The 16,993-nt window shown below is 46.2% G+C and overlaps 2 protein-coding genes and 1 pseudogene across 2 annotated transcripts; 2 read left to right on the top strand and 1 right to left on the bottom strand.

Annotated features, from left to right (window-relative positions):
- Positions 1-1,504: 1,504 nt before the first annotated feature.
- On the bottom strand, positions 1,505-2,388 carry LOC127784301 (uncharacterized). The gene has a single exon (XM_052311552.1). It carries the CDS (start codon positions 2,063-2,065, stop codon positions 1,505-1,507), a length of 561 nt encoding a protein of 186 aa, XP_052167512.1. The 5' UTR covers positions 2,066-2,388.
- Positions 2,389-5,589: 3,201 nt separating this feature from the next.
- Positions 5,590-7,949, top strand: LOC127784220 (putative receptor protein kinase ZmPK1; annotated as a pseudogene).
- Positions 7,950-14,006: 6,057 nt separating this feature from the next.
- Positions 14,007-16,766, top strand: LOC127783067 (putative receptor protein kinase ZmPK1). Its single transcript, XM_052310339.1, has one exon. It carries the CDS (start codon positions 14,203-14,205, stop codon positions 16,657-16,659), a length of 2,457 nt encoding a protein of 818 aa, XP_052166299.1. The 5' UTR covers positions 14,007-14,202; the 3' UTR covers positions 16,660-16,766.
- Positions 16,767-16,993: the final 227 nt, after the last annotated feature.

Here is a 16,993-nt window from a genome sequence, read left to right as displayed (position 1 = left end):
TACAATGAACAAAAAGGTAGATGTATGCAAGTATGTAACTCATGTTAACTTCCCACCGCATGAACCATCTAGATCAACAACATCTTGTACAAATATATGTAGTTCATGTCAGTTTCGAGTCTTCGACTAACCATAGGCTGCTAATGTTACCCGCTGAGTAACCAAATGCAGCAACGAGGCAGAGCAAAATCACGCATCAGACTATCAGAGCATTGCATAACAACGAAGAGAAGAGGGAGGCGTCACCTAGACGGTGCCTGCTGGGACCACGATGGAGGGGGTGGGGGGGTGGGGGGTCCAAACTTCTCGTCCCCTGCGCCCAAGCCTCTCCGCCTCTTCCATCACCGGCACGGTGTGGGGGATTCCGTATCGCCTACCAACACCTCCACCACTTGCCTCGCCGGCATGTCGCGGAGGTTGGCAGGATCGGGTTCAACGCGGGGGCCTCTCGTAGGCGTACCCGTCCGTATCTCGCTCTCGCCGCCGCTCGGAAGCGGTCGCCGGCGTCATTATCGGTCTCTTTTTTTTTTTTGACACCGTCATTACCGGTCTCCTAACAATTGCACAGAACAACAACATGCCGCACGTGCGTATATATATATCAGATCGAACGGTTAAAAGACAACGGGCCTGTTCATTCATTTTGATACCATTTTCAACCATACCATTTTTTACCAAAGTTATAAAAAAAAAAGGCTACGTTTAGTTTGTTGCCAACTTTTGTCAATACATAAAAAATCCTAGCAAAATTTTGGTAAAACCAGATATCCCGCGTCCTTTAACTAATCAAAACCGGTCACAAAAGGTCCCTCGTCGGTTTTGATCCCGGTTTGGTCTTACGTGGCTGCTGAGTCAGCGTGGGACCTACTTAGGCCCCACATGTCAGGGTAATCCACGTCATCACCCTCCCTTTTTCTCCTCTTTCTCTCTTTCTGGGCGAGGCAAAGCGGTGGGGGCAGAGGGCCAGAGGCTAGCAACGCGAGGCGGGAAAGAGGAGGGCGGCCGGCGGCGCGACGGTGGCCGGTGCCCGACGGCGGCAGCTGTAGCGGGAAACACGGCGATGCGGCGGCCCCAACGGTGATGTCATCGACTGCGTGCCGACGCACCTGCAGCCATCCGGTTCGGGATGAAGCAGCCACGCGCCGCCGACATCGTCCGCCCCGACTCCACCAACGATGGCTGCAACTCCTTCTCGCGCATGCCGAGGCGGCCTCTGTGCTGACGCTCCTCCTGCGCGCGTTCGGCTGCCCTTGGCGAGCGGCGCACACCTTGGCCTCAGCCTCTGCTTCGCGGCGGCCGCGCCGTAGGCCGTGGACGTGCCGCGGCTGGTGCTCCACTTCGACAGCGCTGGGTCATGGAGTAGCAGAGCTCGAGCACGGGGCAGTGCTACAGAGCTCGGGGATTACGTCGTAGTTGAACCCGAACCCGAGATCCACACACCCCTTCAGCTCCTCTAGGTCGTCGTCGACTCGTCGGTCAAGCTCGGCGCGTGCCGCTGCCGCCGTCACCCCCGCTCCTCGCCGTACACGCGCCGCCGCCAAAGACGACGACGCCGCAGGGCTCCTCCTTGGCGACCACCACCGGCTTCGTCCCCCGTGGTCACGCCGCCTCCCGCTGTACACCGCACCACACGTCTTCGGCCTCGACCTCGGCCGCCGCTTCCGCTCCGCTCGTGGCCTGCTACCGTCGTCGCCCCGCTACTCCGCCCGCCCTTCCGCGTTCCAACACGGCGAGCCATGCCCAGCGGCGAGAGGACCATCGCCGCGGCCGTGCAAATCCGGCAGCTGAGCGGCGGGATCCATACGGCAGCGGCGGAGGAGGAGGAGACCGGGAGATTGGCCGCCGCACGCTGCTCCTCTCCCGCGAGCCGCCGCGCGCCGCTCCTCTTCCACAGGCCGTCGCGCGCCGCTGCCTCCTCGTCGGTGAAGACTCGGAGGAAATAGAGGTAGAGAGGGGAGAGGTGGACGCCGCCCCGCTGCACACCGCCGCCTTGCCGCTCCTGCTCGCCCGCCGCCATCCTCGCCGCGGTCGTTTCCCCATCCGCCATGCCGCGCCGCTTCCCCATCCGCCACCCCACTGCGCGTCGCCGCCCCTTCGCTGGCCGTTGCCTGTCTCCTCCCCGTGCCTCCGATGCCGCCCAACTCTAAGGCTTCCCCCACCGGCCGTGCGAGGAGCTCGGCCGGGCTGCTGCCGCCGTCGGCCGCCGTCGTGGCGCCGCCCTCCTCTCCCGCCTCACCCCGCCAACCGGCCTACAGGCACACAGAGAGAGAGAGAGAGAGAGAGAGGAGTAACTGAGGAAGAGAAGAGGAGGAGAGTGACTTAGCCTGACATGTGGGGCCCACGTGGGTCCCATGCTGACTCAGCCGCCACGTAGGATAAAACTGGGTTCAAAACCACCTAAGGTTCTATTGTGACCGGTTTTGATTAATTAAGGGATGCCGGATATCTGGTTTGCGGTTTGGGGTCAATTTTGTAACTCGATGACAAGTTGAGGGACCTTCGGTGTATTTTTTTTAAACTTAATAAGGTTTATTTTGGCTATAATATGAACAGTTTCAACAAATGTGGATTGCTAACATTGGTTGTGATTCAGTTATCGGGCAGCCTGACTCATGAGTCATGATGGGCCCAGCCCACCTATTGGGGGTGATCGGAAAAACGCTTCTCTCTTTCGAGTAGCCACGGCCACCGCCCCGCCGGCAGCTTCTCGCCGTGTCTGTTCCTCCGTGAGATAGCATCAATGGTGGTGACCTTTTCGTCTCCCTCCTGATGATGTCAAGTACTTTGTTGGTCCTTAGCTGTTTGGCATGGTTGATTTGATGATTTGAGGTGTGTTTGGTTGACTGTCATGAATGAATGGGATATGGCCATCCATATTTAGTTGGATATGGCAATCCAATTTTTGTTTGTTTTGTATGGATATGGTGATCCAATTTCTTATTTGGTTGGAGGGATATAGTATGGATGGGAAAAGCTAAAAGTTAGTGGGGCCCATTTGTCATATATATATTTTTTTATCAAAATATAATCATCCGAGATCTTGTTTTAAAGATTTAAATATAACAAATATAATGGTGTAATCAAATCATAAATTAGATAAACGGTTTAGGATGAAAAAATTATTTGGAGGTTGCTTAACAGGAAATCAAATTAACCACAACTAATCAGAATAGGACACATCACCCAATCCAAAACTGGATGGCTTCATCCAGCCAAATCATCCGGATGCACTCATCTAACATATAGAGGGAATATTCCCTATTCTAGACCGCTCCATTTACTTTGCCCTCCAACCAAACACCACAAAAAATTGAGCGGCCATCTCCCATCCAGACTATCTACCTACCCAAACTCACCACGCATCAGCGGAACGGCAGGAACTCTGCCTACAATATTCAAAGAGTATGCAAAGCTATCAGCTATGGCACGTTTAGAACCAACAAAAAACAACTAGGACACCTGATTATCGTGAGTAAAGGAAAGCTTGTCCAGGTTTGCCGCCAATCGTCTTTCTCCAAACTTTGTTTCGTGAGTCGGCGGAAAGTCCAAAGTCGAAATCCCGCGTCCATGTGAATGCATGCATCTAGATAACAGGCATACCAGGTCATAGAGATTCCATATTTCCGTAGACCAACTCATGTATCGAGGATAAATGAAGTGGCTGCCCGGTGTTGGTTTTTTTGTCCTTGAATTCTGAAACAAGGGAAACTTCTTAAGATTCTCACACATCGCAGTTCAGTTCCTATAGAAGAACTATGTTCTGTTTAGTTCACACTAAACTTTCTCTCAACTTTCAACTTTCCATCACATCACATCTAAAATTTTCCTACACACGTAAACTCTTAACTTTTTTTTTTCCAAACTATCAACTTTTCGCAAACTTCTCCTCAATTTCAGGAACTAAACACAGCCATAGTAAAAGCACAATTCTTGCATCCTATTTTCCGAATGGTATTGCAATAAGCCAGTTTTTCTTCTGTAAGTCAACACAATCCACTAATTCTGAACTACTATACTTTGACTAGCTTCGGTAGTCATCAGCGACCAAAAGAAAGGAGAGAACCCAAGCTTTCCCTTTTTCAAAATAAAACTTTACGCAGGGTCTCAAAAAGACATTGTCACTAGTATTTTTTTACTTAAAACTCATTCCACACCACAGTCCACACAATCAAAACAAGGACCCTATGATTAACAAGAAAGGAACAAGAGAACACTACAAAGTGATCAGTAAGAAACAATGCAGAAACTTTTGGCGTCATTTCCCAGTTTTCAGAAGCGTAAACTATAAAAACTACAAGATCTAATTTTTAAATGTTTCAAGGAGAATAAATATAAGCATGTAGATCGGGGAAGCATATAAAGAAGGTATGACAAAAAAAAGTAAGGGGTAGCATCTGACGTGATTTTTAAGAACCATAAAATTAAAAACATGAGGATGATAAGGTTTGGTCTTTTAAAATTGTAAGACAATGAGATAGCGATTTAACAAATTTTAAGTAAAACCATATTAAATAATAGATAACTTTGTATTGTTGTTAGCCGCGCAGCTAGTTACAAGTAGGAGTAGAAGAAATCCGAAGAGCTTGCTAAACTAGCCACGAGGACACGCTTATAACCAAGAAAAAAAAAATACTTGGCAGACCTGATTACCGTGAGTAAAGGAAAGCTTGAACAGGTTCGCTGTCAATCTTTTTTCCAAACGTTGTCGGTGACAAAAATTTCGAAGTCAAAATTCCGTGTCCATGTGAATGCATGCATCTACAGACTTACGGTTATACCAGGTCATAGAGATTCCATTTTTCCACATACCAACACTGTGTTTAGTTCCACACCAAAATTGAAAGTTTGAAAACATTGAAACGGTGTGACAGAAAAATTGGAAATTTGTGTGTGTAGGAAAGTTCGATGTGACGGAAAAGTTGAAAATTCGAAGAAAAAAAGTTAGAATCTAAACAGGACCACTCAGGTATCTTCTTTTCTTTAGGACTACACTCAGGTATCGAGTCCTGAATTCTAGAACAAGGGGGAATTTTTAAAAATCTCACACATTAGAGTTCAGTTCCTATAAAAGACAAGGAAAAAGAACAATTCCTGCATCCCAAATGGTATTGCAATAGGAAATTATTTCTTCTGTAAGAGTCAATACAATCCACTCATCCAGTACCACCATACTTAGACGAGCTTTCCATAATCATCAGTAACCAGAAAAAGAAAAGGGAGAACCTAGGCTTCCCCTTTTCAAAATAAACTTTACGCGGACTCAGAAAGATATTTTCGCTAGTATTTAGTCCTAGACAAAGCTCGTTCCACACCACAGTCCACACAATCAAAACAAGGACCGTTCTCATTGAAAAAAAAGGATAAAGAAAATTATCAAGTGATCAGTAAGAAACAAATGGATAAACTTTTGGCCATTTACCAGTCTTCAGAAGCAAAAATGCTTGTGGAGGAATACTTAAATGATCCTTGACCCCAGATTAGAATAGCGCTCTTCTAGTGCTACATAAATACAGAACAAATGCATCATTCCCTTCCTTCTTCCATCTCAGAAGCCAATCATATATCTCATACACTTATGCACCTGATGTAATGGAAACAATTCCCTGCCTCATCCTCTTTTCGTCACTACAGATTCTGGCATTCTCTTCTGCATCACCAGAGCATACACTGGGTACCGGCTCATTCTTATCGGTAGAAGAATATGAGAAACCATTTCTCATCTCACCCAGCAATACTTTCTCCTTTGGTTTCTACGAAACAGGTGACAACGCCTTCTCCCTCTCCATCTGGTTCACCAATACAGTCGAAAAAACCGTTGTTTGGGCAGCAAACTCAGAATCACCAGTGAATGGTCATGGCTCCAAGCTATCCTTTACTCAGGAGGGTAGCTTAGTCCTCAGCGATGAGAAGGGCTTCGTTGTGTGGGATAGCAAGACAATGCTAGGACAGGATTCTCGAGTTGCTCTACTTGATACAGGCAATCTTGTCATCACTGATTCCAAGGGTAGTGTTGTGTGGCAAAGCTTTGATTCACCCACTGATACCTTGCTACCTTTGCAGCTCCTTACCAAGGACAAAAGGTTGGTGTCTGGTTACTATAGCCTCTACTATGACACTGATAATGTCCTCCGGCTCATATATAATGGACCAGAGATTTCATGTCAATTTTTGATTTTGGACGAACTAACTACAACAGCTCCAGGATTGGAGTCCTCGACAATACTGGTCATTTCACGTCAAGTGATGGCTTAAACATCATTGCTTCTGACTCAGGTCTTGGAATAAACAGAAGGCTCACAATTGATCAAGATGGCAATCTCAAGTTGTACAGCTTAAATAAAGTGGAAAAAAGCTGGATAGTCACATGGGAGGCCATGCCGCAGCTCTGTGACATTCATGGACTGTGTGGGACAAATAGCATATGTGAGTATTCTCCTGATCCTCGGTGTTCCTGTCTTCCAGGTTATGAGATGGCTGATCAAGAGAATTGGATCAAAGGTTGTCAGCCAATGTTCAGAACCAACTACAGTCAAGTCGCAGAACAAGTCATGTTTGTTGAAATGCGCCAGGTCAAATTTTATGGTTTTGTTATGGGATTTAATACATCTATTTCGTTGGAAGACTGTGAGAAACTTTGTTCCGAAAAGCATTCCTGCCTTGCCTTTTCATACGGCATCGGAGAAGGTAGTTGCTATACAGAAATTCAGCTCTTCAGTGGCAAGAAGACTCCATCCACAACCATGATTCATAGCACATATGTCAAGCTACCCAAAACTGCCAACATCTCAGACGTGAAACAATATGACTTGATCTGCAAACCCAATAGTGTATATGAAATGCACCAAGATGACAAAAGGTGGTTCTACTACTATACATCTATTGCAATCTTTGGAGGTCTGGAGTTGTTCTTCATAACAACAGCCTGTTTATTTCTTCGAAGCAAACAAAATATTCCAAAGTCAGTGATAGACGGTTATGAATTGATGACTGAGCACTTCAAGAAGTTCTCATACAGAGAACTGAAGGCGGCTACAGGAAATTTTAGGGAAGAGCTTGGAAGGGGTGGTTCTGGAGTTGTATACAGAGGCGTACTTGACAAAAAAAGAGTTGTGGCGGTGAAAAGACTAGCAAATGCAACAGAAGCTGAAGAGGAGTTTCAGGCAGAAATAAGTATAATTGGAAGGATTAATCATGTTAATTTGGTCAGGACCTGGGGCTTTTGCTCAGAAGGCAAAGACAAACTATTAGTATATGACTATGTGGAGAATGAGTCACTGGACAAGCATCTCTTTGAGAGCATAGGTGAAAAAAGATTACTTCGGTGGAGCCAGAGGTTCACCATTGCATTGGGAACAGCAAGGGGCTTGGCATACCTACACCATGAGTGCCTTGAGTGGGTTGTCCATTGTGATGTGAAACCAGAAAACATACTCTTGACCCAGGACTTTGAAGTTAAAATAGCAGACTTTGGCCTAGCAAAGCTATCCAAAAGAGATTTCTCTTGTCTGCAATTATCCCATATGAGAGGAACAGTAGGATACATGGCTCCTGAATGGGCGTTGAATTTGCCCATTAACACAAAGGTTGATGTTTTTAGCTATGGAATTGTGCTTCTTGAAATTGTGATGGGAGCTAGGATTTCTAGTCAGACATCAGCAGAAGGGGAGAAACTGGATTTGGCACAAATAGTGGAAGCACTAAAGCAAGTTGTAGCTTGTGGAGATGTTACACGCATAGTGGATGCTAAGCTGCATGGACAGTTTAACCATCTCCAGGCCATGGAAATGGTGAAGATTTCCTTATCATGCATAGGAGAAAGGACAAAGAGGCCAACAATGGATGAAATTACCAAAGCTCTGATGGCATGTGGTGATGAAGACAAGTATGCTGACTGTACAGAATAGTATGTAACACATAAATGCAAACCAGTCTCATCGAATTAATCAAATGTTACTTCAAAAGTATAAAGGCGAAGCAAAAGGACCATTCAAGAGTCAGGGATGTAAAAAGTAGCACAAGCCAACTTACAACTTGTTCATGCCAATGAATGCTATTATTTACGAATGATGATGTATGTTTGTAGATTAAGAATTCTCTTTAATTATCTTTTTCCAGTTAGTTCCCCAGTTCTATATAATTCACAGCCTGATGGTTCTTCTTTCTGTTACCAAACCACTTGTTTTCAGAAAAAAAAAAAGATTCATTTACTACCTCCGTTTCATATTATAAGACTTTCTAGCATTACCCGCATTCATATATGTGTTAATGAATCTAAACATATATGTGTGCCTAGATTCATTAACATCTATATGAACGTGGGCAATGCTAGAAAGTCTTATAACCTGGAATGGAAGTAAGTTATAGCAAATCAGTTCTTCATGTTACCAGAATTCCTTGTTCTCAGCTATATGAAAGTGATTGGGACAGGGAGATTTGCTAAAATCTAGAACAGAGGTAATGGTACAGAGAAAAGGATAATTAACTAAAAAGAGCTTCCCTACACGTTCCTGTGGCTTTTCAATGAACTAATAATAACCTATACTCCTATAGATTCAAGATTACTGCATTTTATCTAAAAGTTCTCGTCCCGATCTCTTAGAGCAGGGTAAATTTGTTATTTCAATTTGTAGTAACCAAAGCTGCTAATGCTGCCCTCTCAGTAACCAAATGCAGCAATGATCCAGAGCAAAACCACGCGTCGGTCAGAGCATTGCATAACAGCGAAGAGAAAGAGGGAGGCGTCACCTCGACGAACAAGAGCCAGCGCCGTCAACCTGGCCGGAGAGACGGTGGCCGGCTGGGACCGCGAAGGGGGTCCAAACTGCTCATCCCCCATTCCCCCTGCGCCCAAGCCTCGCCGGATGGCCAGCCCCCTCTCCGCCTCTTCCGTCGCCGGTACAGCGTGGGGGTCCCGTCTCGCCTGCCAAGCCCTCCACCACCACCTGCCTCGTCGGCATGTCGCGGAGGTAGGCAGGGGTGGGGATTCACGCGGAGGCCTCTCGTAGGCGTAGTTGGCTAGCGGCAGCAGCAGGCCGCTCCTCGTTCGCGCGCCGCCGCTCGGCGGAGGTCGCCGCCGTCATTATCGGGCGCAGCCGATAATTCGAGGGGTTTTACGGGAATAACAACATCCCGCACCTACGTGTCTAAATCAAAGCTACCAAGATCAGATCGGACGGTTCAAAGTTCACAATCCTTGGAGGCTTGGACCGCTACCGTAGTACCATTGGCTGCGGAACAAAAAAAATTGGTGGAGCCAGGGTGCAGGCGTGCGCCGCGCCTCCTCTGTAGTCTGTACTCTGTAGCCCCGACTCGGATGGCCGACGCGTTGAGACGTTGCCGATGAGCCGATCCAACACGAGTCCTCTCTGCTCCAAGCGTGGGGCGATGGGAGAACCGGAGAAGTCGCGCACTCGTCGCAGTTCCGATCTGAGTTTGTGAGGCCGTGAGGGCGATCTCCGAAGGTCATCATCGGTCATGTGGGTGATGACGACGATCCAGACAGTGCATGCGATAGTTTGCGATGGAAACAAGAGGGGTGTTGTTCCTGTCATGATCTACGCGGCACTGCGCTGGTGTTTCGTGTGTCCGTGCTTGCGCTGGCCTCAGGGTGTGCATGCAAAAAATGTGTCCAGTCCAGTGCTACATGTTTTCCTCTAGATGACAATACGAGCCACTATTGTCCAGCGACCAGCGGCGGTGATCAAAGTCAGACTAGTGCCTCGATTCTTTTTTACATGAACAGAGAACAGTGGAGGCGGATTAGTGTCAGTGATTAATGATATCCGGGGTTGGGGGGGGGGGGGGGGGGGGGGGGAGGGTAAGGTACAGTGCCCCTGACGTACTACCACCTCCGTTTCAGGTTATAAGATTTGCTAGCATTGTCTATTCATATAGATGCTAATGAATCTAGGCACACATATATGTTTAGATTCATTAACATATTTATATTAATGTGGGCAATGATAGAAAGTCTTATAATATATGAAATGGAGGAAGTACTATTTAAAAAGTTTAATTATGTCGGTATTTGTTTGTGGCTTTTTTTTTCTAAGGTGTCGCCTTAGGGCATCACCAATGTACATGGCAAAAGTGATCCATATAGATGGGTCCCATATAAAGAGACTTTAACTATAGCAATCTCCACAATGTATATAGATACAAGGTAGCATTAGGAGATGAGAGAGAAATAGAGATAGATAGTATTATTTATTCTATATGGGTAGTACATATGCTTATGGATACCTTTTATTATTTTCTTCATATAGACTAGTTGTACAATGGTAATAGGTAGCTGAATGGAATATAATATTGTCTATTAACTATTTTTGCTTCACATCGTGGATGTCCTTAAAGTTGTCTTTGAATGAAAGTCTAGAATTGACTTTTCAGCATGGCTTGAGCGACAATGGTAGACAAATGATTATTCCTTCTTGAATTCGTTGTTTTGGAGGGGTATTATATTCCTAGCGTTCTCCTGATTGTAGTTGACCACACTGTCACATAAACAAATATGATATGTTAATTTATGTGTTCTTTCCTTAGTTAGTGTAAGTGGATAGGTCGGATGATTTTGTTGTTCAGTTTCATTACTAAGAAAATATTATGAAGGTAAATATATTTCTAGTTGCAAAGCCAGGTAGGAGTAGTTTAGTAGTAATTAACTAGTATTGTTAACTAACTCGTACTCACTGGTACGTGCAATTCACGTGTAGGCGTTGACCATATAAAGGAAAAGGGTTGCGATATTGTGCGTGGAAGTATATCCAATCAAGAAAAATGTCAAGAGAACTAACGCTTTGTTCTGCTCATTCTCTTCCAAGACTAAACAGTTCACAGCCCCGCCCTTAGTAAAAGGACTTCCTACCTCCAACTTGTTACGCTAGCTATTGAAAAAGACCTCCATTTTTGCGATTGGTGATACATCTGCTACTCTTATACTACCTCCATTTTAAAATAAGTGCAATCGTGGATTTTCGTATTCAATGTTTAACCATCCGTCTTATTTGAAAATTTTATAAATTCTTTTTAAAAAAATTAGTCACATATCAATTACTATTCATATTTTATCATCTAATAACAACAAAAAAGTAATCATAAAAAAATTCAATTAAAGCGGACTGTCAAACGTTGGACATAACCGTGCAAAACTGCACTTGTTTTGGGACGGAGGTAGTATCTCTTTGGCTAGATAAAATAAAAAGAATAGTTTGAATTTCAATTTGGATGGAGTTCATTAATCATCCTTGACGGCATACCCTCGTTTATTCTAACCTGTCAAATATAAATCAAATACTTAAAAAATCTGATTTTTTTTTTCCAAGATCGATACAACAGTCCTTTATTATTCCTCCAAAAAGATAATTTTGAACTCAACTGATCTACAAATTGATAAACAAAATAACAAACTAACCTTTAAGTTTTACGAGCACTATCCACGGTTAGATTTGTTTCTTCTTAACTTAATCGAATTCAAACTTCCATGTATATAAAGTGATACATATATATATACCACAAATATCTATGCTGCGATATTTCCTAAGATTCTTTTTACTGTCCAAATGATTGCAAATAATGAGGAGATATTCTCTTAAGAGGCAGAATTGTTTTTCCATTTTGAACCCGATTTTCACATCGATGTTTCGTATTAGACCCTTTTTGTTTATACTTCCACTTTAATTCATTTTCTTCCTTTTTATGTTTTAACAAAACTGATATAAAAATATTAGGTGATTGATAAATACTACTAGCAAAAGTGGTTTATTGATTAAAACAAAGAGAACAATTAACTTCGCCCCTAGTGCAGCTCGAGTTTGGCTCGATACTCCCTCGCACGATTTTAGGGTAAGTACTATGGGCATCAAGCACAAGTCCCAAAATGCCACATAATACTAAATGATGAGGTGGAGGAGAGAAAAAAATATGAGAGAGAAATAGTCACCTCTTATGCAAGGGGCAACCCCTATACAAACTCTAAAAAATATATGAGAGTGTTAGGGATATTGGGGATTGTGTGGTAGAGGCAACCTACTATACATGTTACCTCTTAATTTAATTATGTATATTATGCATGAAATTAGATGTGGTAATCACCTCTACCATAAAACGTGCCCTTAGATGTACTCTGACATCTTCCGTAGATCAAAACCATGCGTTCTGTCTTCACGCAACTCTATTTTTTTTAAGGCTCCTTACAACAACAGATATTTAAACAAATTTTAGAGGAATTTATTCTTATAGAAACTTTTTGTTTGATCATTTGGATTAAAGAAATAGCTATCCAAAAATCCTATAAAATTTCTTTGAATTGGCTCAAAACAGAGAAATTTTGTAGGAATTTTGACATGAGCTTCAACCTCTTGAAAAAAAAACTTTGCATCTATCTTTATTTTGATTCCTACTTTTTTCTCTCAATCCAAACAACCATTTCTACAATTTTGTTGTGTTTTTCAAAATCATACTCCCTTCGTCCCAAAAAAGGTGAATATAGGACTGGATGTGACATATTACATTATAGTACAATAAATCTGGACAAAGATATGTCCAGATTCGTAGTAGTATGATGTGTCACACTCTATACTATATTGGTTTTTTATGGGACAGAGGAAATAAGATTGAAGGTGTTAGCCCGTCTAAATTCGTAGTATAGAATATAGATAGATTCATAGTATTAGAATATCATCTAAAATCGAAAGTACGACGCATCGATCCTTATGTACTTTGGAAATCCTCTACCACGGACTCTTGCTGTCACTATCGGACAGAAGATATCAAAACAGTTTATTTTTAAAGAATAATAAAAAAAAGCAAGTGGTTATCAGAAAGTCGATTCAACGCATCCATCTAATTCTAGTCTACGTACGCATGCGTTGCAGGCCCCCCTTGCTGTACTAAATAATTGCAAGCAAGTGACAGTCAGAACCCTCGAGCGTCATCAATTTCTCATGTGCGATATGATTATCTAAACTCGATCGAACGTGCCAACTTCCATGCCTTTTTTAAAGGAATACAACTTCCATGCTTAATTGACGGAAAAGCTAATGCATGCGCCGCGGGGCGCGCGTTTTGGGCCCAGAAGACCCAGCGCCGCTTGCCAATGCTCACGCGTCTCCTCCACTTATTTTTCATTTTTTTAACCTTTTTTTTTTACTTTTTTCCCACTTTTTCTGATTTTTTTTATCTTTTGCATGTTTTGAGTTTGAAAGTTTTTAATTTTTGAGTTGAAAATTTTTAAATCTGAATTTGAAAGTTTTTAAATCTCGACTTGAAAGTTTTCAAATCTCAAATTGAAAGTTTTTAAAATTTTCAAATATAGACTTGAAAGTTTTCGAATCTCGATTCTCGAGTTGAAAGTTTTTGAATCTGAGTTGAAAGTTTTCAAATCTCCAAGTTGAAAGTTTTCAAATCTGAATTGAAAGTTTTTAAAATTTGACTTTAAAATTTAAAACTTAAATCAAAAGTTTTCGAATCTAACTTAAAAATTTTTTCAATCTGTTAGTAAAAAATTCTCCCTAAAAAGTCTCTAGAATCTTTTCTAATTACTATCATTAATATTAAGTATATTAATTAATATAGTTAGTTAAGATTAAAGGGGGAGAAGTGCTCGCTGATGTCGCGTACGCGCCAGCTAGCAGCCCCCTTAATTGAGGAGTAGTTTTATCCGGCTAATTTGCTAGTCGGCCAACCCACATACAGCTAGCCACCATATTTTAAGAGCTTTATCATGCATATATGCGATTTGCCAACCAATTGATTCGAGTCCAACTCAAGACTCGTAGACGAAATCGATCATGTATACAAGTACCCAGCTAAAAGTGAAATCAAAACCAGCGTGCGCTCTGGGTCTTGCCAATGGACAAATGTTCCTTTTGTGATTATTACTCAAGAGGAATTTCCCTTCACGAACGAAAACGGTCATATCTATATCGGCATGGCACTAGTGACTGCCACGACTAGTTGAGGACTGAAGACCAGCAATAATGACAATCGTAAACTGATGAAATATCAAAGTGATTGTCAGACAAAGCGCCATTATCCTGTCGCTTACGGCTGCGTATGTCCAAATCAAGAATACTACCCGTACTTTGATTTGCATAATGATTGCGCTGAACGTTGGTTGCTTGATCATCCTTTATACACTTGTCCCATAATTTTCTTTGCCTCTGTAGACCGTAGTTCAACCAATGAACCAAACAGCGAGCTGAAATGATGGCTGGATTGGTCATCGGCTGCCTGGCCGTGCAGCTCTCGCTGGCGTCTCTGCTGCTGTGCTCGTCCGCGTCGACGGCGCAGCACACGCTCGGCACCGGCTCCTCCCTGTCGGTGGAGGACCGGTCGCGGCCGTTCCTGGTGTCGCCGGACGGCACCTTCTCCTGCGGCTTCATTCAGGCCGGCGACGACGGCGACAACGCCTTCTCCTTCTCCGTATGGTTCACCGCCGCCAGGGACGGCGCCGTCGTCTGGACGGCCAACCCCGACGCCCCCGTGAACGGCAGGGGCTCGACGATCTCGTTCCGCCACGACGGCGAGCTGGCCCTCGCCGACACCAACGGGACCACGGTGTGGGCGAGCCGGACGGGCGGCGGCGGGCGGGGCCTGACCGTCTCCCTCCGCGACACCGGGAACCTCGTCATCGAGGACCCGTCGACCGGCCGCGCCGTGTGGCAGAGCTTCGACCGGCCGACGGACACGCTGCTCCCGTCGCAGCGGTTCACCAAGGACACGAAGCTCGTCGCCGGCTACTTCAGCCTCTACTACGACAACGACAACGTGCTGCGCATGCTCTACGATGGCCCGGAGATCGCCAGCATCTACTGGCCGTTGCCGGGGGTGAGCATTTTCGACTTCGGCCGGACAAACTACAACAGCTCGAGGATCGCCATCCTCGACGACGCCGGCGTCTTCCGCTCCTCCGACAGGCTGCAAGCCCAGGCCTCCGACATGGGCGTCGGCATCAAGAGGCGGCTCACCATCGAGCAGGACGGCAACCTGAGAATATACAGCCTGAACGCGTCCACCGGAGGTTGGGCGGTGACCTGGGCGGCGCTCAGCCAGCCGTGCCAAGCTCACGGGCTGTGCGGCAAGAACGGCCTCTGCGTGTACCTGCCGAGCCTCCGGTGCTCGTGCCCGCCAGGGTACGAGATGATCGACCGCCGGGACTGGAGGAAAGGCTGCCAGCCGATGTTCTCCGTCGGCAACTGCAGCCAGCCGGCGGCGCCTGAGCGGTTCAAGTCTGTCGTGGTGCCCCAAACCGATTTCTACGGCTACGACCTGATGTTCAACGGGTCCTCGATAACATTCGAGCTATGCAGGAACCAGTGCCTGAGCGATTGCCAGTGCGTCGCCTTCTCCTACAGGTTCGACGGCGTCGGCAGATGCTTCACGAAAGGCAGGCTTTTCAACGGCTACACGTCGGCGAATTTCCCGGGGAACATCTACCTCAAGGTGCCCATCGACTTCGACGAATCGTCGCCATTGGTCAGCGCGCGGAGCGCCGCCGGCCTCACGTGCAATCCCAACGTCTCCATCGTGACAGTGCCCGCTGCCGTGTACGGGATGGCTCCAAGAAACAGCGGGAAGTGGACTTACCTGTTTGTGTTCGCCGGCGTGCTCGGTGTCCTGGACCTCCTCTTCATCGCGACAGGGTGGTGGTTCCTGTCCAGCAAGCAGAGCATCCCCAGCTCGCTGGAGGCAGGGTACAGGAGGGTGATGACGAGCCAGTTCAGGCGGTTCACGTACCGGGAGCTCAAGGACGCGACGGCCAACTTCAAGGAGGAGCTCGGCCGTGGCGGCTCCGGCGTGGTGTACCGCGGCGTGCTCGACGGCGGTAAGGTGGTGGCGGTGAAGAGGCTGGCGGTCGACGTGACGATGCAGGGGGACGAGGAGTTCTGGGCCGAGATGACGGTGCTCGGGCGGATCAACCATATGAACCTTGTGAGGATTTGGGGATTCTGCTCCGAGCGCAAGCACAAGCTGCTGGTGTACGAGTACGTGGAGAACCAGTCGCTGGACCGGCACCTGTTCGACACGGCCGAAGGCGGCGGCGGCGGCGGCGGCATATCGACGACGACGCTGGCGTGGAAAGATCGGTACAAGATCGCGCTGGGCACGGCGAGGGGCCTCGCCTACCTCCACCACGAGTGCCTCGAGTGGGTCATCCACTGCGACATGAAGCCGGAGAACATCCTCCTGACGAGGGACTTCGACGCCAAGATCGCCGACTTCGGGCTGGCCAAGCTGTCCAAGCGGGACGGCGGCGCCGGCATGGAGCTCACCCACATGAGGGGGACGTCAGGGTACATGGCGCCGGAGTGGGCGCTGAACGTGCCCATCAACGCCAAGGTGGACGTGTACAGCTTCGGCATTGTGCTGCTGGAGATCGTGGTCGGGAGCCGGGTGGCGGACCAGAGGACGGAAGCCGGCGAGCGGCTGCAGCTGCCGCAGATCGCGCAGGCGCTGAGGCATGTGCTGGACAGTGGCGATGTGAGGTCTCTAGTTGATGCCAGGCTGCAGGGGCAGTTCAACCCTCGTCAGGCCATGGAGATGGTGAGGATTTCTCTGGCGTGTATGGAGGACAGGAACAGCAGGCCGACCATGGACGACATCGCCAAGGCTCTCACGGCGTTCGATGACGAGGACGAACACCCCGCTTACCGGTCATGATCATCACCAGGCTAACCGTTAGCATAGTTCAGCTTAGAGCAGCAGCTAGCTGTGAGTTTAATTCAGCACTTGAATTTCAAATTTAAGGATTATGAAATTCCGAAAAATTGTACTCAGTAGAAGTACTAGTCAGTATTGAGCTCCTCCCCAAATATTAAGCAATCAGTTGACTGAAAAAAAAAAAAAGGAAAAATGGAAAAGCACTCCCAGAATTCTTTGGAACAAAGGTCCCATCGGTTGCTTACGGCTGATTATAAACCATTATTACTTATTAGTGATAAAAAAGATTTGTGAGTAAAACTTTTATATATGTGTCCAGACTTAAAACTAAAGC

The sequence above is a fragment of the Oryza glaberrima genome, chromosome 1 (genome assembly GCF_000147395.1).
Source record: "Oryza glaberrima chromosome 1, OglaRS2, whole genome shotgun sequence".
NCBI lineage: Eukaryota > Viridiplantae > Streptophyta > Magnoliopsida > Poales > Poaceae > Oryza > Oryza glaberrima.
This window is presented reverse-complemented; position numbering and strand designations above follow the sequence as displayed.